Here is a 23000-nt window from a genome sequence, read left to right on the forward strand (position 1 = left end):
AGGCAAAGCACCAAATCTGGCTGTGTGGCAGCTGCAGAGTGGGAGTGCTGAAGGACGCCATCCACTGTCATGACTTCATCACCTTTGTGTTTTAGTCTGTTTGAATAATAAACACCTACCTGTGGGCCCATGCCTCCCATGCCCCGAGGGGGATTCATTCTCATTGGACCTCCCATGTTTGGATGTCCTGTGGTGAAACACAGAGAGTGCAGCTTGTTAGAATGGCAGCACAGTTTAGATCAATAATAATCGTTCTCATCCAGAAGCCAATATGAGATTAGTCTGTAAAGTGCAGCCTCTCTGAAATAACACCACATGTTTGTCGATACCTTGAGGTCTGGTGGGGTCCAGGCTGTTTGGCAAGAGAGGCTGTGACCCGGGGATGCTCCCAGGAGGCTGATTTGGCATACGGAGGGCGGGCCTTGGGCCACCTGGGTACCGTGGAGACATGAATGGCTGCAGGAAGGACATGAGAAGGACAATGATGATCACGAGAGGAATACTTGTTACAATTCTTGACAGATGGGCTTTAAAATATCAAAAATAAATTTGCTCATAACCTCGTTTTAATCAAGTGCCATTCCAACACTCTGAGACAGTATCATGCACAGGTGTAAAGTGCACTGTACATAATTCATTAATTTGCATGAAATCGAGCGTCTAGTTTACGAAGACAACTAAAATCAATGATCTCAATAACACAAAAGGTAATGTTATGATTTTCTCTGAAGATAGTGATTATGAAGAATTAATTAAGATACTGTATTCCACAACATCTGCTAATCTGAAGCGTTGGATGCTCATAAAGTTATATTGACAATATTTATTTATAGTAAGGTTTGTAAAATGAGAAATGAGATTTGTAAGAACATGAATAGAGATTAAATTATATAAAACAATGCATGAATTATTAAATCCACCACAGTGTACATGCCTCAAGCTGTATAACCACACATCCATGAATGCGTTACTTCTCTCTTCCTTTAAGATGCTGTTATTTTGGGGTTTTGAACTAATTAAGCACAGATCTCTACAGAATACGAAATTATATGATATTAATATCATTACAGTTAGCCTAAATTAAGCATCTCTTCCCTTAGTATATCTGTGCAAATAACGCTCATACTTCTAGGTAGTGAAACAAGGCACAAAAGGCTCAGTAAACCTCACTCAGACTTGAGGTGTTATCTTTGCAGGTCAGCAGGGGGAGCTATTGTGTTGAAGAATAATGTGCTGTAGTAGTTTTGTTACATTTACCAAGAAGGAGGGGTCTGTCATTAAGTTTTATAAAGTAAGACCTCAGGTGGTAAAATCCATTAGGATAAAGGTAAAGGAGGACAGATAAGAGAGAGGGAGAAAACATGCAGGACAGAAACTTGGACTGGAAGAACGATATAGGAGAGAGGTGGAGCAGAACAGAGCAGGAACATGACACAGTTGGATGGGAGGATGAAGTCGTACAAGGACAGGAGGCGTTCTACATCTTAATGTTTGCCTGTTTTGTGCAGCTGCACATGTGCTGGACATTTTCTCACCGTGTCTGTGCCACCAGGCACCAGTGCAACAAAAATGCAGCCTGGGTTGTGTGATTCATAACAGAAATTGAAGACACCATCCACGCAGATGTTTCAGCAGAGAGAGGACAAGAACTGGCTGGCCCGAGACACAGAGCCAGCGCTCGACTAGTGAATAATGTAAAGCACCCCAGACAGATGGTTTTCAGAATTACCTATGAGAGTACACTGCTGCAACTACAAATACCCACATGCAGTGAGCCATATTTCAGTGTCAGATGATAAGAGTTAATTCCAAACTCAATCCAAGTATTTTAGTATCAAGGGGAAACACACTGATCTGAATGCAGATTGGGTAAGAGTTGTGTGTTTTGGTCACGGAGCATGAACAGCAGAATAATGTTCATATCATCATCTTCACACAGAGATAAGCACAGACAACACAAATACAACAGGAGACTGGCTTTCAATGGTAATTATGCACTGTATGTTTTGTGTGTCGGAGTATGTGTGTGTGCGCTTGGGGCAAGTGGAGGACGAGTTATATAATCCCAGTTAGCCCTTGAGGCGAGGACTGACATACTACTGTTTTCTTTTTTACCCATTTCCCTCCTTCCTCCTCTCCTACTCCTTCCCTTCCCTGTCTACCCTTTCCTCCTCTCCTCTCCTCCTTTGACCATGTTGTGGTGGGTTTGTGCACGAAGAGCTGCACCGTGTCAGGCTCTGCTGCAATATTAATGGTCTATTGATGGACTATGGGATGGTGAGTGCTGGGCTGAGGGAGAGAGAAGGCCCTCCAGATGCACCTCCGCTCCTTACAGCTGGGCCAACACAGCTAAATTATTCATCCAACCCACCATCGTGGATGCTGCTTGTCCTGTCTGTTAGCACAACAGGGGACCTGTGTGCTGTTTGTACAGTGTTGTTGAGTGAGTGAGTGAGTGAGTGAGTGAGTGAGTGAGTGAGTGAGTGTGAGAAAGTGAGGGTAAGCTCAGAGAGGGAAATGTTTTCGTCTTACCTGTCCGTGAGGTCCCATCATGGGATTACTGGGGTTGTGTGGGGGAGGCTGCGTGTGAGGAGAAGGCTGAGACCCTGGTGGACCCTGGTGAATAAAATTAAAAAAGATGTCAATAAAGTGCCACGATAATGTATTTGGTGACAAACCTGCTTGGGGAAAAAAATATTATCTTCAACGTATTAAATCCCTTTTCAGAGTGAGCATTGGAGTTATTAATTGAAAGGATGGTGTGATATAACACTGATATAACAAACGTCGATTCACTCACATTCCAAATTCCATATTTTTAAAATGTCTTCTAGTTTTATTGAGCTAAGCAGATGCATATCTTAAAATATGGGTTTTACTTTCCCAGACCTAAAGATTTCAGTCATTGTAAAATCAATTTCTCTTTCTAGTTTCCCACCAGTTTTCATAGCAACTACATTTTCTGTAAAAAGTAGTTCAAGTAGTTAAGATATGAGACGATTTTTGAAATTTGGGCAAACTGACCCATAAAACATTTTAAACCAGCATTTGGAAACGTTTCTGACATTATCACTGAATCAAACAACTGCCTGTAATGTGAAGTTGCAATGGTTGTTGAAATGGTCGAACATAGTACCAATATCACTGAAAATCAACACCAAACTAGAACTAATTTTGTTTTTGCCACTTTTAGTTCATTCTTTTTGGTCTCCTGGTCTGTAGCAATAGCAATTTTATTTATATAGCACATTTCATTACAAGTAAACTCAATGTGCTATAGACGAAATATAAAAATATGGACATAAACATGAGAACATAGGCAACATAAATATAAAAATATAAGCATAACTAAAATGCTGTATATGTAAAATGCATGAGTAAAACTGAATCAATGAAGCACGAACCCAACATACATTAAACATACCAAACAGCAACATAATCAAATAGAAACCCCTGCCCTATCACATAGCCGCACATGTAACTGTACAACCAACTGAGCAGTTGAGTTTTAATCATCCAAATAAATGAAAAAACTACAAGCACTTGAGCTCAGACAAGATAGTTATGGTATGATACCTGCCTAGCATTTACAAAGTACATGTGTGACTGCTTAGAAACATTCAGGTAGATATAGCATTTTTCTCACATGTTATTGAACCAGAGCTAAAAGGCCAGTAAATATTTGACTTATGGCTACAAACCCAACTCATATGGGATGATAATATTGCTCTGTCAGTTAAGTCTGTAAGGAGGTAACTGTTAGCTATCATGTTGCCCATAAGAACCCGATAAATTGATGTTTGTTTCTGCCCCCTAGTGGCCAAGATCGCTTAGTGCAGCTTTAATTGCCATTACAATGAGAGTAATTACAGCATGTCCAATCTAAGTATGTATAATTACAGCACAACTATCATATCTATTCTGCTACATCGACAAGGAATGCATGAAACAAGATTTGTCACTGACATTTGCAGAGGGCCACATTGATTTTCATGTACAGGCATTGCTAATTGCCAGGATGAGGTCAGATTAATTCACAAGGTGGACTTTAATCAACATTCTATTACAATCATGTTGTTTTGCCAAGGGATAATTCTGGGTATTTTCAAACACGGCCATATTTTTCTACATTTTGCCATGATGATGCTTGATCCAGTTTGGCAGAGATGCTTCTGTCCGTTACACAATAAAGGGCCAAAGCAAGCTTCATTTTGGTGCTCACTTTCACTCTACAGAAAAATGCCAAATATTTGAACCCAATCAAACATCATTATGGCAAAGCATAGAAAAATGAGTCCCAGGTTGAAAATAACTGAAATGATTCTGTCTCTTCAATCCACTCTGGATTGCTGACTCAATCACTGGTATGTGAACTGCAGTTTCAGTTTGCATTTTGAGATGGAATGAACCGTTTCTTGAGTTAATCTCTCGGAGTTAAGAACATTAAAGTGAATACAGTTTGCTTTGAACTTTGACCTCGTTGTCTCTTCCTACAGTAACCTCGTCTGACTCCAGCAGCAGCGGCTCCAGCAGAGAACTGTTACAACCTGAACATCAATACGGAGAAAGAGGACCACCCACTGCCAGACCAGGCTTATCTACTAGTCTGCCAGAGCCTCCGTCAAGCGCTCTGCTATCGGGTAACATTACAGGTGTGTGTGTGTGTGAGTTGTGCAACTGAGTGGTGATGAGTGCGAATATGAGATCTCCCTCTTTTTCACAGGTGAAAGCAGGATCTTCTTCTCTCAGCTGCTCAGTGTGTGTGGAGTGTGTGCTGGTTTGAATATGTGCTCATGTACAGTATGTGTATTGAAGGGGGTGGAGGAGGGTGCTACTTCAACAGGTGTGTACCTAACATCACAGTCAAAAGCTGAAGGATTAGGGGATTACCCATGTGCAATATAACCTGAGACACACAGACACACACATACACAGCAACACAACACAGGTTTACATAATTTTGCATTCACTTTTTGTTATGCAAATATGCAGGAATAGCTGGGCTAGACTTGATTGATCCTTTATTGATTTGTTTTTTAATATGTACTTAATAAATAAATATACTTGATTAATGTGATTGTTTTCTGAGTACTTGTTTACTCTATAGCATGTCAAATTAAATTTTAAAAAATAAATACCCATTACATGTTTCCACAGCATTCAAATGTCTCATTCTGTCTCACTAAGGGTCCAAGCCCAAAGATATTACATTTACAATGACACAAAGCTAAAAAAAAAAAAAAGCTAAGGTACGTCACATTTTAGAAGTTGAACCTGCAAATACTTCTTAAGCATTCTGGCTTAATAAATTACTTAAAGACACTACCTGTACATTTTTTATGTGACTACAACATCTTAAAAATTGATGGCATACATTTCTTTTGAAAAATGAGACAATCCTAATGAAAACAGGCGATGTGCTGCATTCGGCACATTTATCGAAGTGTCCCCATGCTGGTTGGATCAGCGTGCATTGATGTCGGCCACAGCGTCTTTTTTGATGTAACTAGTGGGGTGCCAAAGTCGTGAATTTTGAAATTCTACACATGGAGGCTGAAACAGTTATACATTTTTCATATTTGTTGTCATAATTTTCTGTTGCTCAACTTTAATCAACTAACTGTTTCAGCACTAACACACACACACACACACACACACACACACACACACACACACACACACACATAACTGTCTAGACTTGTGCACCTCTTGCACGCACCTGCGTGCATCATTTTTCCTAAAGGAGGCAGCTGCACAGATACCTGCATCTCTCCAGCCTCACACCAACACTTGAACACATATTCCCTTTGAATCTCTCCTTCCCTCTTCCTCTGTCTCTCACTCACTTTCCCACACTGCCCACTGCGCCGCCCTCCCTGTGTGAGTGCTCTGTTGGCATGGCTGGGATGGTGGAGCGCCGACAGAGCTGAACACCAGGAACCTGTGGGCGCTGCCACAGTGGGAAAATAAACATGCCTGACTGACAGCTTGAAACAAGTGAGTTCCCACAGGCGCAGATACAGTGCCGCCGTGCTGCCAGGTACGCCATATAAGAGCGCAGATTTTGGCAGGAGAGATGAGCTTGTACACACACGTGAAAACAATACTGCTCATAAGCAGAAGCACTTATTCATGGTCTCACAAACCTTTCTATAAAGTGTTGAGCTCGGCGGCAGCAGGGCTCTCAAGACAGGTGCTTCCTTTCCTTTTGAGACATGGCAGTTGACTTTTCTTGCCGCATTGATTCTATTCATCTCATTATCATGAGGCCGGCTCATCTGAGAAGCAGTCAAGTCTTCAATAAAGCCACTTATTTATTATAAAGCCACTTATTAACCAGCTACACAACATACGCTCGGTCAATAATCTATTCAACAATCTGGAAATGTTTATTTAGTTGTACATACAGTGTACTTTGGATGTGTTGGCACAGTTATGACGTTTGTACCGGTGCCACTGTGGTTGTTCTGCCACTCTGTGTGTGTATGTTTTGGGTGGTTAACACCAGCTGTACTGGCTTGCTCTGTCTCTCAGCAGGTTCACACTGGGGCTAATGCAGCGCTAGCTCTGTCTGACCTCAGAGGTTATTGTTGTTGACGTGCCAGTCTGAGTGTGTGTGTGTGTGTGTGCGTGTCTAACAAGACACCCCTGCAGGGTCTGAATGCACCGATCCAGCTGCAGCAGTCTGCTTCTCCTCCACAACCACACACACACACACACAACCCAGTTTTAGCCACTTAGGAGGACATTGCATTGACTTACATTCATTCTCTGGAGCCTTACCCTAACCGAAACCATAGCCACTACGTGCCTAACCCCAACCATTACCATAACCTTACCCTAATCCTAAACCTACTTTAACCAAAAACCAAGTCTTAACCCTTAATTTAATGGTTAACTTGTGGGAACCAGATTTTTGTCCCCATATGGGAGTTCGGTCCCCATAATGTGGCCCTGTGAACACATTTTTGTCCCTGCAATGTAGATAATACACAATCTCATTCTCACTCACACACACACACACACACACACACACACACTGTGCCCCTCTCTTGTTCCTCTCTATAATGTGCCATAATGGAGCCTAGCTCCTCTGGCTGGGCCTCCCTGGGCCTTCCTGCTATTACATCTGAATGGGCCAGCATATGGCCTTTATGGCCGTACTGTTCTCTCTACAGGTCCCTGCAGAGAGAGGGAGAGAGAGAGAACATTTCAACTGTCACAGAGGTGTACGCAGGGCGAGTTTGAAAAGTAGCTTGGTTGGAGTGTGTGCGAGTGAGTGTGTTTGCGTGGTGTTGTTTGTGTAGGAGAGGGGAAGAAGGAGGGGGACACGGGGAGCGTTAAATGAAGCAATTAATAAAATCATTTTCTACCCGGCTAAGGAGATAACAGCTTGGCACAGTACCACAAACCCATCAACACAACCCCCACGCCTCCCCACCACTCATTTCAGCTTAAGGAAGACCCACACCGCTGCCCCTGATGGACCACTAACAGAGAGAGGAAGAGAGGGAGAGAGAAAGAGAGATGGAAGAGTACCAGTCATGTGAGTTTTCTATTCATCTTTACAGCTGCTAACACTAGAGGGCAGTGTGTAACTGCCGTCAAACTACTGGACACACACACACACACACACACACACACACACACACACACACACACACACACACACACAGACACACACAAACAGAGAGCGAGAACACAAAGCAGCCTGCATCACTGAACACAACAAACAAAGCCAGGAGGAACAGCACCACACACACACACACACACACACACACACTGAGTGCACACTCATTGTCATTCCTTGCTAACATTCCAGTGAGAGCAGCAGTGGCAGCAGTAGGTCTCCTGCTAGCTCATGCTATATAGCATGGCAACACATCAGCCCAGAGATGGGAACACGCTATCAGGGGTGTTTTCTCCCAGAGGACAGCCGTGAAACGCTGACAGCCATTTAAACATGTTAGGATGGCACCAAATGATTTATATACATCTGTGATCCCCCTCCTTAGCTGAGAGGAACGTTCAGAGCGTACAGCTGAAGTTTCACCAACACACAGGGAAATGTGTGTGTGTGTGTGTGTGTGTGTGTTTAGAGGGAGTTCTCACGTCTGTCTCTAAACAGATAAAACATACCGTATCGGAAACGTGCTGCTGATGGGGACGAAGCAAGCACAGTAGGAGACAAAGGCTACAGTGAAATCACTGTTTAACTGTAGTGACTGTTTGAACTACGTCTAACAGAAGCTATAGGCAGACAATGGACAGAGAAAACGTTTGCTGAGGACTGCCTTTCATTTTTAAGTGTCTGTCATTCCAAGGGGAACTGTTAGGTATCATTTTTGTCGCTGTCCTCTCAAGGATAAGCATTGACGATAAGAGTCAAAGACGGTTCCTCTCCTCAATGGGTTTAGTTCAGGCAGAAGTGAAAAGTTTTACCTGCACACTCTCATCTGGGCCCTTTAGCATCTGTCTTTTTGAATCTTCTATTCACAGCGCTATTTCAGACGTGGTAGGAAAAAAGATTAAAATGTTTCACAGAGCTTTTCATACACAATCTGTTGGCGGCTTTTGTCCAGTGGTCAAAGAAGTCGAACGCTTTGTTAGATTCACACAATCTGGGCAAAATGTGCGCTGTTTTTTTTCCCAAAGAAAAGCCTTCTTGTAACTATCTGTCTGTCAGGCTACATCCTCCACTGAAGGACCAACACAGACCCTGACCAAACACTGAGATTTGACATTTGACCCTTACTCGATAATAAACAATACCTGAGCCACCATCCTTCAAACCATCTCTGCATGATTTTCTGTCGCCCATTCCCGTTTTGAAGCCGACTTGTTTATCTGCATCTTTGTAACACATCTGACCAGAATGAACCCTGAGCTCAGTCTTACCTTTGATAAATAAATTACTGGGAGCAGATGTCTCCCTAATTCACCATGTGCCTGCCATGTGTCAGCTTTGAACGGGTTCTTAAATTTGTCTTTGATACCTGGGTTGCTTGTTCTTAAATGTGTAATCAAACCTAATCCTCTTGTTGTGCTTTTTGGTGTTGTCCCCAAAGAGTCGCAATTACCTGCAGTAAAACACACTGCCCTTGACTCTGGATCACGTTTTTGGCAACAGGAGCCATTCCAGTTTAGTAGAAAGAGGTTGCCCCACCCTAACTGGTTTACAGACTTAATGGAGCGCATTAAGTTTTCGAGTACCTGACGTGTAGATCAGAGAATAAGGTCAACAAAGAGGGATTTTTGGGGCATTTTTTGACAGATGGACCATATAAATCTCTAAAGAGCAAATTAGATCCCGGACAGAATATAACACTCTTGTTTTATGCTGGTTTCTTCCAGATTTTGTCTCCTTTTCTCATTATTCAGTCCAATTGTCATTACAAAAACTGTGCAGTAAATCTTAATTTTCCTGATACATTTCATTTCTATCTGTGGAGCAGCAGATGGGAGGTGAATCCATCAACTGTCCACTATTGTGGTCAGCTGTCATTTTTGTGATCACACCTCTCTGAAGGCCAATAAGAAGCATTTTTGAAAGACTTTTCCTGACATCTCAGTGTCCTCTCCTCTCCTCCACTATCTGCTGCTTTCTTTTCCTCCTCCTCCCTATCATTAACTCTGTCTCTCCTCACAGCACCCCCCCCCCCCACCCCCCCACCCCCCGTCATCTCCCCCTTTGCTTGTCCTCCCCAGAGGGCCATGATGCAGCAGCACCGGACTTTTGCTGAGAGAAGAGGAGGATTATATACCAAATTTATAGAGATTCTCACACAAACACACACTCCTTCCTCTGTCTTCCCACCTAAAGCATGTCTCTTATACACAGTTCATCCTACAGTTACAGATGAGGGGATCATGGGAGCAGACACCCTCCTCTTCCTCCTCCTCCATTTTTGTCCACTGTCCCTCCTTTGCCCCCTCATCCCTCTCTCCCAGGACTGCAGCCAATAACAGTGTTGGGGTCACCTATGTTAATTACCCCGCTAGTGCAACTGGGAAAAATGTCTGCAAAACACACACACACGCAGAGTGCACGTGAACAGTTCACACACAGCAGAGTCGGTGAGTAAGCATGTGTCATTGAAGCAGTGTGTGTGAGAGCGAGAAAATAATAGTTTCAAAGACGAGGGAAATGGAGAGAGTGAGGAAATGTCATGGAGAAGGATGCCAGGCGTACGAAGGAGAGAGGAGAGGAAGAAGGTGGCAAGAGGAAGCCGAACCCGGAGTTGAGATGAGAAATTAATAAAGCACTGAGAAAAATCTGTTTTATCAGATACAATCCATTCACAACTCCACATCAAAAACAGAACATAATGTTTAATTTTTGAGTTCTGGGTCTTCCGCACTCAAACACTACAAACGTGGCAATTTCACACTGTCAATCGGCTGACCTTACCTCCAGTGTAACTGAGAGCAGAGAGATGGGAATATGTGTAAAATCTCAACAATATGTGGGAGGCAAAGATAAAAGAAAAAAAATCTGCTTCCCCTTCAACTGAATGAATAAATGAACTGCAAAAAAAACTCAGTAGCCTGCACTTTCACTCTGGACCGCAACCATTAGTTCACCAGGGAGCGAATGTCAGCTACCTGAGCAGTGTGTGTGGTTTTAGCTCTCGTTGAATGACGCCATACGCACACGCTACAACATATTTAGATATGCTACTGTTCTGGCAACACCCTCTGCTTGATATAAGGAAATCTGATGTAAAGTTTGGAGAGGTGCAGAGAACATTTTGTGTTTTTGTGCGTTCTGCAGGCTCTCTGTTCTCACTTTCATTTTTTATTTTCTTTACCTTTACCTGCTTTGCTGCTCAGATTAGCTGAGCTAAGCAAAGAGGAGAGAAGAGAAGAGAGGAGAGGAGAGTGAATATTGCTCGCCCGTCTGTCTGTCTGTCTGTCTGTCTATCTGCCATGCACACAGGGTCTATTTATGGAAAGCAATGTCACTCATGCAACACCATCAGATAGCTTTCTCTGTGGCCTGCTCACTGCTCATACATCATTAACATTCTCCACGACCCCGACACACACACACACACACACACACACACACACACACACACACACACACACACAGGCTGCACAGCACACGACATGCTGCCAATCAACCAGTACTAGACAATGCAGGCTATACAGTTCCACACTATATATATTTACACATCAGGCATACTAAACATCCAGCAGGAGCACATTTGTGAAATAACAATTATGTAGATTATTATGGGATACTGTACATTTTGTTATTCTTACAAGTGAATAACAAAAACAGACTTTGACCAAATATGTATACAGTTATTAAAGTATGGTATTCACTTAACAGAGAAGTAGCAAATCCTGACATTTGAGGAGGTGGAACCGACAAATGTTTGGCACTTCTGCTTGATAAACAAACTGAAAAGGATTAACTGATTATGAAAATTGTTGGCAATTCAATTTCTGTTCATAAAGTAAGTGAATAATCATTTGAGCACTAACATTCTTAATTCAAGATTCAGGACTGCAATGCAAGGAATAGGTTTGGACTTTTTGGGGAATACACTTATTTGTTTTCTTGCTTTTCTTGAGTTAGATGAGAAGATTGAGGCCAGTCTTGTGTCCATACAATAACAGCTGGCCTGGCTCTGTCCAAAGACAACAAACTCCTAAACATCACTAATTAACATGTTATATATCAATAGGCCAGCTTAGCTTAACTGAAAAAATGTGTAAAAAACTTTTTTGTTTTTGTATTGACAGAACAAACGAGATCTAACGGTTTAATGAGTGAACTTTCGAGGTGCTAGTAGGAGGATTTTGTTACCTTTGGACAAAGCAAGGCTAGGCGTTTCCCCCCGTTTACAGTCTTTGTGCTAAGCTAAGCTAAGCTTCATCTTCTCATCTAACTCTTGCCAAGAAAGCGAATAACCGTATTTCCCAAAATGTTGAACTCTTTCTTTGTACAATTTCCCCCCCGGGGATCAATAAAGTATTTCTGATTCTGATTCTGATTAAAGTCTCTTATCCAAAGAAAGACGGGTGTCACAGGTGTAGTGAGTCTTGCTCAAGGACACATAAGCAGGATGAAAGGCTGTTTCAGAGATTAAACTTGGTTTGTTAGTGGGACAGTGTTCACAATCAAATGACCTTCTGCCCTTCCTGCCCATTGAAAAAGATTCATCACTTTACTTTCTTGAAAATGTAACTGCTCCCAAAACATGGACAGAATGATAAGATGAGACAAAATCTAATATTTGCAGGTGATTTTTATGAGCAACTACTTTTTCACTGAACAGTTGACATGATAGTAATATCCTTTTACTTTAAGTAGTTCAGCAGTTTTAAGTGAATAAAATTGCTCAGTTATTTTTTTCACCTCTGCCAATTCAGTGAATATCTTTGGGTGCGCAGATAATTTAGAACCTCAATCTTTTTAAAGTGTTACTAGTTTAATGTGTGTCAATAAAGCTTGCTTGTGTGCATGTTTGTGTATGAGAGAGAGAAAGGAGAGGGTGATAGAAACAGAGAGAGAGAGTGTGTGTGACCTCGTCAGCCTCAGAGACAGCCTTCAGAGAACAGTGATGACAGGAGGAATTAGTGAAGCAACACAAACCAGAGAAAATAGCCTCCTCTCCTCTCCTCTCCTCTACCACAAAAAAAATCTACAAGCACTTTCACTTGTTCAGTGAAGCAACATATTTGGGCAGATTCGACAGATCACAATAACTCTTTAGAAGTCAGTTAACAGTATCTACAGCTTCACACAGAGCACCAAGAGTTAACAACCCGAGCGTGGACATATGGGACGGAGGCAGAGAGACAGAGGAGGGAACACATCTGGACAGGGATTAGGACAGCTAAAGAGGCTAAAAAAGGAGGAGGAGACAGAAGGATAGGCTTAGCGATGGCTATGGGAGGGGCAGGGGAGCTGTCAGGGGGGAAGGTGGGGGTGGGCGAGGGATGCATTCAACGAGAAAGTTCTTTTTCTTACTTGAAAGAAGCCTGGGGGCATGGGTCCTCCCGGCATGCCATCGTTTGGTGGCATGTTGCCCATCACTGGACTGGGAGCAGCGGCCGCACTCTGAAGAAACAGAAGAAAAGCACAGCAGACTCTCAGTATTCATGTTCGATTGAGCAACAGACAAAAAAACAAAAAAACAAAAACTGCAATCAGCAAGGTGTTAAAATAATCGCGTGCACTCAAAATAATGGAAAGAGAGATGTGGCGAGCCACAAAATGATTTGCCACAGAACGTCCAACCCTGATTACACTCACTGAATTTCTGGACACAATTGGAGCAATTACCGATAACTGATGAAGATATGATTCTTTAGTCACAGTGATAAATTGTTTGATGAAGGACACAAAACTCGCTTGTGAAGATGGAGATAGTTTAGGAGGAACATTAAGGCTTCGGCGTGCTTCCAGTCAAGTTTGTACGATGCCCCGTCTGACAGCAGCAATCACTCGTACCTTTTCAGAACTAGCTGAACTTGAAAATGTGGCGCGCAGAGAGGAGTGTATGAGAGTTATGAACAGGAAGAGTCATACAAATGCACAGCTTATGTTTCTCTTATTTTCCGATCTGCTCCCATTTGCTCTACTTAATGAAGCTGTAAAAACAATTTGACCAATTTGACCAACAAAAATGATGTGAAAATGTGCAAATTGTACATTTACACTTTTCCAATCCAAGACCCTGAGTTTTTTGTTTATTGAAATATACCAAACATCTTATTTCTTCATTTTTCTTTAGATCAAATATCTGATTAAAGAAGAAGTTACAAGAATCAAGCTTTCCTTGCCAGCTTTCAACACTTTTTATGGTCAATGTTACAGACACATTTGGATATCAGTGTTGAGGATCATTACCCAGCCCGCCCACATGCTTTGGTGGATTTTGTTAAATTCCTAGGGTGTTTTGGTCGCACTTCATATTGTTGAATAACGTAAAAAATGTAAATCAGCACCATAATCCTGATTTATACAGAGCAGCCTTTATGCCTGCATCTAACCCCTGTTTGAATGTGGCCTCCAAATATGTTTCTGGCAATATTTCCTTAATCTTCATGCTCTCAATCATAATGATTTTCAACATCGCGGAAAAGACAGATGTGACACTCGCTGCTCGGGTTTTCTTGTGAGGCAGCGAGGCTGACAGTCGGCGTTTGGTCGTGACTGCTTTGTCTGAGCTCGACATTCACACATGGCCGGCGCGATGAGAGGAGGAAACAAAAAAAGTTACCCAAAGAACAAATTTTCAGTCAAAATGTGGAGCCAATTTGTGTGTTACAGGACGGTCGAGCGCTGTGGAAGAAGAGGGATCATGAAGCTACAAACAGCCCTTCTCCCACACTGACATGCTGTCCTCATAGGACACACAACAGTATTGGTTGTATGTTCAAATACTTAAAGCGAGTTGTGCAAATAATGACTGTCCAAGATAATCGTGGACGTTTTTGACGATGATACACTCAAAATGTCAGGGTAGATGGGTGGGCATAAAAAATGTTACTTTGACACGAGAGACTGCGGTTTGCATCCTGTCTCTTACAACAGTCAGCGGTTTCAGTCAACCATGACCACAGTCTTTCCTTAACTGTAACCAAGTAGTTTTAGTTGCCTAAACAGAACCATACTTTAACCATGGAGCTGGCAGATCAGGAAATTGCTCATATAATAAGTCATTTTGTCGATTAGGCTGGAGGACTTGTTGCACAATCATAGAGGAACCACAGAAGTGGTAATATTGCTTTTTTAATTTCACTACATCTGTTGGCTACCGAACAATTATAGACTTGAAATGTACAAACACACACACACACACACACACAGAGCTCTCTCCTCCAGCCCCTCCCCCACTGTAACTGGAGCTTCACTCACTTCCAGAGCAAACAATCCCTCCATCCCTCGGCTGACCCACACAGCCCAGACACTAACTAACAGGCCCCGGGCCACGAGGCAGGACAAACACACACACACACACACACACACACACACACACATGCACGCATGCACACACACACATGGACACACTGCACTGGTAAGAGGGTGTGAATCTGTGGGACTCTGAACAAATCATAAGAGACTTACAGAGTGTGGACATCGACATATCCACAGGAGTCAGACACAAGCAGAGAGAGAGAGAAAGAGAGTGAGGGAAGGAGACATTTAAAAAGAAGGAGCTGGCAAACAAGAGAGAGAGATGGAGGAAGAGAGAAGAAGAGACTCTCAAAGGGTGATAAGAGGTCGGACAGTGAAGGACAGTCTGCTAAAGATGCTTCTAGTCTGAGGTCTATGTTTGTGTGTGAACGGTATCCGTTGCTCTCAGCCTTAACAGTAGACAAGCATGAAGAGGAAGTCCAGAGTATCTACCAAACTAGGAAGTTAAGGGGCGTACAGCTAACTTGCTAGCAATGCCTCCAGCAAAACAAAACTATTAATGATAATTCATTTTATTTATCCAACACAGTCAGCCGACAACAGAGGCTGTCTAATAAACAAGTCACCACTGGGTTTGGGTTAACCTGAAGGTTTATGGTTCATAATAGATGGATATTAGCTCCACTGATATGAGCATTTCAGCCTTTTACTTCTTGAGCACTTGTAGCCTGGTGGTCTGGGACAGTCACAGACGTGGCCGAAACGTATGCGATCTGATTCAATTTTTACAAAAAAAAATGTATTTTCATTTACTGATTGTGTCTAAATTGTGGACCGAAGACCTCTGCAGCATACATGATCGTGTGAAATTAGTTTGATGGATGGAGCAACTTTGCAGGATCTCCTACAAAAACACAGATGGATCTAAGACACTTCTGACCTCAGCTGGGGCCCAATAAAGTGTATAATTGTGAGCGGTTATTGAACAATGGGACAGCCAAAACAATGGGCTAAATGCTGTATATTACATGCACAAACGCAAACACACACACACACACACACACACATACAGTTAACCAGCTGTGGTGTATCAGAGAGCATTATCTACTGAGGGATCAGCAGAGAGAGAGAAGAAGAGAAAGGGAAGATGGAAATGAAAATGAGGAGAGGAAGAGAGAAGGCCAGGGCATCTCAGGGAGAGGAGGAAGAATGAATGGAAGTGATGCTGGCATGTAAGTATGTGTGGCGAGTGTGTGTGTGTGTGTGTGTGTGTGTGTGTGTGTGTGTGTGTGTGTGTGTGTGTGTGTGTGTGGCTGCCTGCCTGCCTCAACCAGCCAACGAGGCTCCACAGTACTCAGGTGAAGCAGCAGCAAAAGGCCCCTTCTCCTAGTTGCCATGACAACCCCGACCTCAGCTCCTGCTCTCCAGTGCCCATTAAAACCCTCAGGCCGTCAATCATCAACATGGCCAGGGAGCAGAGAGAGAGAGAGAGAGAGAGAGAAGAAACAGAGATGGAGTTTAAAGCAGCCTGTGTCTTTTGATAGCTGCCCTGTTTGCCACAATCTCCCTCTTTCTCTCTCTCTGCACACAAACAAACCTGATGCACAATACCTGAACAGTGTTAACTCCTCACACACATCACTCTCGCTCTCTCTCTCTCTCTCTCTTACTCTCCATAAAACCATCTACTAAAACCAGAGCTGCGTTTCATGACATTATCTTCACTCCTTCATTTCACACGAGCTCTCTTCATTCAGCTTCCAATTTTAACTAATGATGCCTCTTGTTCGCTATACACAACATCTTCAGTCCTAATTCTGCATCCGTCCATACCTCCTTATCCTCCTCCTCCATATTGGAAAAAGAGCTTCTAGATCAATTAAGTATTCAATATTTTTGAAATCGAAAGCTCTCTGTCCATTTGTTCTCTCTTTCAGGGGGTTTCTTTGTTCTGTGGCTATTTGAGTTTATATCTAAAAGAATAGCTTGTTTTATGAGGGAAACAAATTTTCCTACTTTCCCAGGGAGGGAACAGATGAATTGATGCCCTTGTTTCATGTCTCTGCTAGCAATTTGAAGGCATGTTGAAAGGTGTAAGCTCAGCTTCCAGAACAACTGGGAGAGCTTAGCTTAGCATAAAGACTGAAAACAGGGGGAAACAGCTAGCCTGGCTCTGTCTGAAGGTAACAAAATCTGCCTATAAGCATGTCCTCTGTTTCCAGTCTTTATGCTAAGCTAAGCTAACATCTGGTTGCAGTAGCTTCATATTTACCGTACAAACAAGAGTGGTATCAATCTTCTCAGCTAACTCTTAGCAAGAAAGTGAATAAGCGTATTTCCTAAAATATCAACACAGTGCAGTTTTCACTTAAAACGTTGTACTTTTTCCATGTAATAAATATAAGGAAATGACGTAAGATTTTTGGACCTGGACAAATTGGATGTGAGACTGCACTGTTTGGCTGAACTTATATTTGAGCCAGTTGCAGTGACTGAGCTAGAACAGGCTAATCTCACAAGTCAACATATATTCAAACCGTAGGCAGAGACTTTAAAAAGGCATCCATGCGTTTCCCCCCGCTGAGTAAATGAGAAAGAATAGTAGCATTCCTCCTGTAGTTATCATCCGGCATGTATTTGATCATTTCCCCTAACAGAAGGGGTCTGCTCTCTTTTTGCCCCTAGTTGTGATCCTCTTTAGCTCCACAGCAGAGGCTGGCCGGCTAGCTGGCTGGCTGGATGGCCCACAGACAGTGAGTGAGCGGCTCTATCTGTCCGGTGATCAGACCTCAGCTTCCAGGGGGTAATGGATCTGCTGTTATCTGGGTCCAGACAAGCAGGCCAACACACTGCTACCTGCTGGCCACAACAACACTGATACCGACCTGTTAGTGCTTGTGTGAGCATATTTGTGAGTGTGTGTGTGTGTGTGTGCAAGCCTGTGTTTCTTTCAGATCGCGAGGGCTCAGCCTGAAATGCCTGGACCGGCCGTAAAGTTTTTAGAGACCCCCCCTCCACACACACACACTCCACATACCTCAAACACACAAAGAAACACTATAACATATTCACAAACACATAAAAATGTCCATACCAGCGCCATAAAGCTCTGTACACAATGTTTTTACATGCACTCACACACACACACACACACACACACACACACACACAGTCCAGTCTAACTCTTCAATGAGCTTACATTATTCACTCAAGGGCTCTCTGTGTCTCTCTCATTCTTCTGTTTATACCTGCTACACTCTTTATTTTTCTCTCTCATTCTGCTTCTGCTCCACAGCTACATAAAAAAGACCAAACCATAAATACTGCTGAAAAAGCAGACGAGTTGAAGGTGATAATGTAAAGAATGTGGCCTTGGTGCAAAGAAAGGGTGAGGATTAATCAGAAAAAAAGACTGACGCTTCCATTAAAATTGGCATCTATGCTGGCAACAACAGGGATGTGTACACGCATGAATGAATACTCCGTTGTGTGTCTATACGTGTCGTTTCTGAGGCTCGCAGACTCTATTTGCAGATAAACTGCTGGTTTCATCTGGCCTTGTGCGCCTCCGTAATCTCCGTAACCAAACCAGGAATTCCTCTCCTCGCTGCTCCTGACTGTCATCGCCGTCACCCTCTCCTCCCAACTCCCCCATTTGTCCCTGTGTCACAGCCCTCCTTCTCCTCCTCTCCCTTCAGCTTCAAGTGCTCCAATAACTCTGTCAGTGAAGTCAACTCCATAAAGATTAGCGGAGAGACGTGGAGTGTGTAAGCAGGGCTGCCGGCCGGCCGACAGACGGGTCTAATCAATGGAAGACGGAGAGCTGCTCTGCCAGGAACCCGACTCCCGACCCTGCGACATGGAAATGCCCTCGATGGCAGGAGCTGCTCCCTGTGCAGGCGTGCGCACACACACACACACACACACACACACACACACACAAACACAGTGACTATGCATGTGAGCATACTGTATATAGAACACACACACACAGGCCGTTGCCTTCCCATAGCTCCGGCAGCTGTTATGTCAATCAGGTGAATTAATTACCGGTAAACAAATCTGCTTGGGATCCCCCCACAGAACACACACAAACACAAACAAACACACACACACACACACACACACACACACACACACACATATATCCCTCCTCCCAGTACCGCCTCTGTCTCCCAAGGATCTCCTCCCAGCATCAGGGCCCCAGGAGCCTGGAGGTGCCTCCCAGCTACCCAGGCACCGCTCGGAGCTGGAAGCCCAGAGGGAAGGCACTGTGGCTGGGGGGACGTCGCCCCGGCTCTCCCTCTGCTGCCCTGGAGCACCTGCCGTTACTCCCGCTGCTGCCTCTAAGGCTAACCAATCAACCTATGACAATTCACACATACCACCTGACAGGAGAGACAACACACTCTGGAGTGGAGATGGCATAAACACACACACGTGTTCGCACACACATATATGCACACAGACACCTGACACACTGAGATTAAACAAACAAATGCAGAAACACAGACAATTGTGCTTGTCAATTCCTGCCTCGTGTAAACATGATATTGATGTGGTGGCTCTCTGTGGGCCGGATGGCAGCTGACAGAATGAAGGGAGGGATCCATAACACATGACAGACAAAACAACCCCAAATAAATAAAGAAAACCAAGCACACAAAAACACGCAGGAATAGTTTAAGAACGATTGAAAGTCAGATTTCACTTTTACTGTGCACATTAGAACAATTGAGAATTCACATTTGAAGGATAACTCCGACTTTTTGGTCATTATTCCTTTTGGAAATCATAACATTGAACTAACAGTGTTCATTGCTGAGATCTGGGAGTCATAAGAAACCTGAGCAGTCAGACGATCGCACCAGTTCCATCACAGTTTACTGACCTAGTTCAACTTTGACCTACTACACTTGCCGTAGATCTGGCTGACCTGTTGGCTCGTTTACAACCTCTCTGATCATCTGACCAATCACTTCATGCCTAACACTGTGTTGTAATAGTGTTCTTCTTCTTCTCTTCACCATAACCAATAGAAATGATGGATACAACATCCTAAATAAATAATAAGCTGATTAATCATTTAAGTTATTTATCAAGCAAAAATGCCAAACATTCTCTGATTGCAGCATCTGAAATTTGAGGATTTTCTGCTTTTCCTGCCTTCAATCATCGTAAATTGAATATCTTTGGAGTTTAGACTGTAGTTGGTACGAAACAAGCAACTTAAAAAAACGTTGCTTATATAATTGTGACACTTTTCACCAAGTTTACAGACTAAGCACTTACTAGATGAATGAAAAAAGTAATCAATATATTAATCGCTAATGAAAATAATCTTCAGCGGCTGGTGTAGTACGGCGACGAGACTGATGAAACTAGGAGGCTTTAGCAGGAAGGGTTTAACTCAATCCCACTTTCAGCTTTAGTGCTATACCTATAAGCTAAACGAAAGTGACACAAACATGCATAAACTAACTAAACCACATATTGATGTAAAGTAATTAAGAAGATGTCCTCCCAACACACACACACACACACACACACACACACACACACACACACACACACACACACACACACACACACACACACACCCCCAGAAGGCTTTATTGGCGGTGTCGGTGGATAATGACCAAAGGTTGGCGATGGCCTGCTGCTCGCTCTGGTGACCCTTTCTAACACAGGTCCCCCCTGCTGGCACTGCTCTTTAATTACACACACACACACAAACACAAGTGCACATACACAAACCGATATGGAGCCCCCACCCCCTCTGCCCATGGCCTTTCACTCCCTCATTAGGCAGTTGGTGTTGGGTGGAAAGCCACCAGAGAACCAGAGGACAGGGTGTCACGATGACGCTCGTCCACACACACAAACACACACACACTTCGAATGAAAGAGGCAGACTTCCACTCAAAGCTATATGCCTAATTGAAGATTATTAATGCTGCTAATTAGGGAATAATAGAATGCTTGGAGCTTGGAGACAAAACCTAATGTGGAGAATAGCAGAGAAGAATGAAAGGTGTGTCAGCGTTTGTTTGGGAGAGAGAGTGCGGAGAGACAGGAGAGAGAGGAAAATGATTTTATCATGCTCTATCTCCCTCCTGTCCTCTGAAATAACTGGCTGGTGTCACGCTACCACGGCTCTCATTCACCGAGTCCAGACGAGGAGTCTGTATCAAGCGGGGGGGGGGGGGGGTTCAGTCACCGCTCAGCTCCGCAGAGAGCGAGGCAGATCAGGACGGAGCTGGTAGATCATCCCCTGAAAGGCCACTTCACAGGTGATGGCTCAAATAAACACATCCCTGCACATTAAAACACATTTGACACTGTTAAAAAGCACGATGATGTGTGTTGATGCTCACTATTCACATTCAATTTTTTATTCTTTCCACCTACACTTAAAAAAAAAAAAAAAAAAAACACAGCAGAAAATCAGCAGGTTCACAGCCGCTGTCTGGGATTTGTAAAATATAATTTTAGGAAAAGTTGAGGGGAAGCTGGTACCACAAAAGGTATGTAAATCATAAACAATTCATCAGCTAAAAAGACTCCAGGAATGCACTGAACTGATGATACATAACAGAATTAGAGGAACCAACAGTGGACTTTTCCTTTAAGCACCTACACATACAGTACAGTACATGGACACACTCTCAGACAACCACACAAGCACATAGAGGTGTGCCTGTGCATGCACTACACACAATGACATTTAGTGAGCAACAGCAAGTGACATTTGCATATCTGCAAATATGTATTTGCGGTAGGTTCAGACATCTACGTTCATGTTCCTACATCCTACAAGCTGTTCTGCAGATACCACCGATGTTTTATCAATTTTCTACCAACTGCATTCTGTATGTTTATTATTTGCTAGATTTCTGCATATTCTGCATTTGCATAAAAAGGAATATTTCTAGAAATATTGAGTGAGAATGAAACAGTAAGAAAAGGGAAAGAAAGGCGCAGGGTAAAAAAAACAAAGAAACCCGGCTCAACTTTTGCCAGGTCGCTGGCCTGACACTTTGTTTCAACACATTGCTGTTTCACGGTCTGAACACCTGCTAAGAAGCTGACCATGTAATCGTGACGTCCCCTGTTCATGTATGTTGGGTCATATGTATGTTTGCAGGACCCCTGATAGTTGTTTAACAAGTGCAAAAAGCTTTCAGGAGTTCACCGGTGAATCACTGCTGTGATATTGAACAGAGGAAGAGATTAGCAAAACGAAAAGTTGTATTTGTGGAAAAGTTGCTGATAATTAATGATTTATTTCATTACTGAAATGTTTAAAGAAATGTATTTTTAAATATGTCCTCTGTAGAAAATCCGAAACACATGTATCTTTACAGGCTGAAAGATCCTGTCCATTAATTTTGCTGCAGTTTATCTAACCTACAGACTCACTTTCACACTTGCTACTGTTGGAATCTGTTGCAGCTCAAACTTTGCCAAGATTTAATAATATAACATAACACTTTATCAGCCAGACCTCCTACGGGACTATTAAAAATGAAAAGAGTCTCTGGCAACCTTGTTAGCAATATCTACCTCCTCCTTATTCTTTGGCTTTCTTTCATATTCTCCCGCTCACTTCTTTTTTTTTTTCCTCCTCTCTCTCTCTCTTTTTCTCATGTTATGCTCACACAACTGGATTTTATTTCTGCAGAGCTGAGAAGGTGCAAGATGAAAAGGAGAGCGAAGTGGTGGTACCGTATACTGTGAACATAGAAAATGGAAAGAGAGAGAGAGAGAGAGAGAGAGAGAAGGCAGGGAGTTACAGTCGGGCTGTACACGTTCCATAGTGCCTGAAGCAACGTGGTGGACCTCAAAGCTGAAGTCAGACGTCTTTAGCTCCAAACAGTTACTGAATTACCATATATTATCCTGCATAATGTGGTAATAGCAAAAATGAGCTGAGTAAACACTGTGCTGGGGAGACAGAATAAGAGAAATATTGAAGAAAAAAAAAAAGGTCTAGTCACTGCTTACGACTGAGTTTTATTCTGTTCTACTGTAACAATGGACGCACGCCTGCACCTTCGACTTTCAGGTCAGATTCTCACCCGTCCACTCTCTCAGTCTGTGTGTCTGACACTTGTGTTTA

At 43.0% G+C, this 23000-nt stretch overlaps 1 protein-coding gene across 3 annotated transcripts in view; it reads right to left on the reverse strand.

Moving 5' to 3' along the window:
- The window catches only part of ssbp4 (single stranded DNA binding protein 4), a 79024-nt gene that overhangs the window by 5980 nt on the left and 50044 nt on the right, over positions 1-23000 (reverse strand). Inside the window, exons 5-8 of one of the 3 annotated variants that reach the window (XM_070909132.1) lie at positions 12986-13075; positions 2533-2616; positions 330-456; positions 120-187 (exon numbers count right to left, since the gene is read on the reverse strand). In XM_070909132.1, the coding sequence (XP_070765233.1) occupies positions 120-187; positions 330-456; positions 2533-2616; positions 12986-13075 (369 nt within the window). Of the gene's footprint in view, positions 1-115; positions 188-329; positions 457-2532; positions 2617-12985; positions 13076-23000 lie in introns of those variants that run through there. The other 2 variants (XM_070909133.1, XM_070909134.1) reach the window with 2 other exon arrangements.

The sequence above is a fragment of the Enoplosus armatus genome, chromosome 7 (assembly GCF_043641665.1).
Source record: "Enoplosus armatus isolate fEnoArm2 chromosome 7, fEnoArm2.hap1, whole genome shotgun sequence".
NCBI classification, from domain to species: Eukaryota; Metazoa; Chordata; class Actinopteri; order Centrarchiformes; family Enoplosidae; genus Enoplosus; species Enoplosus armatus.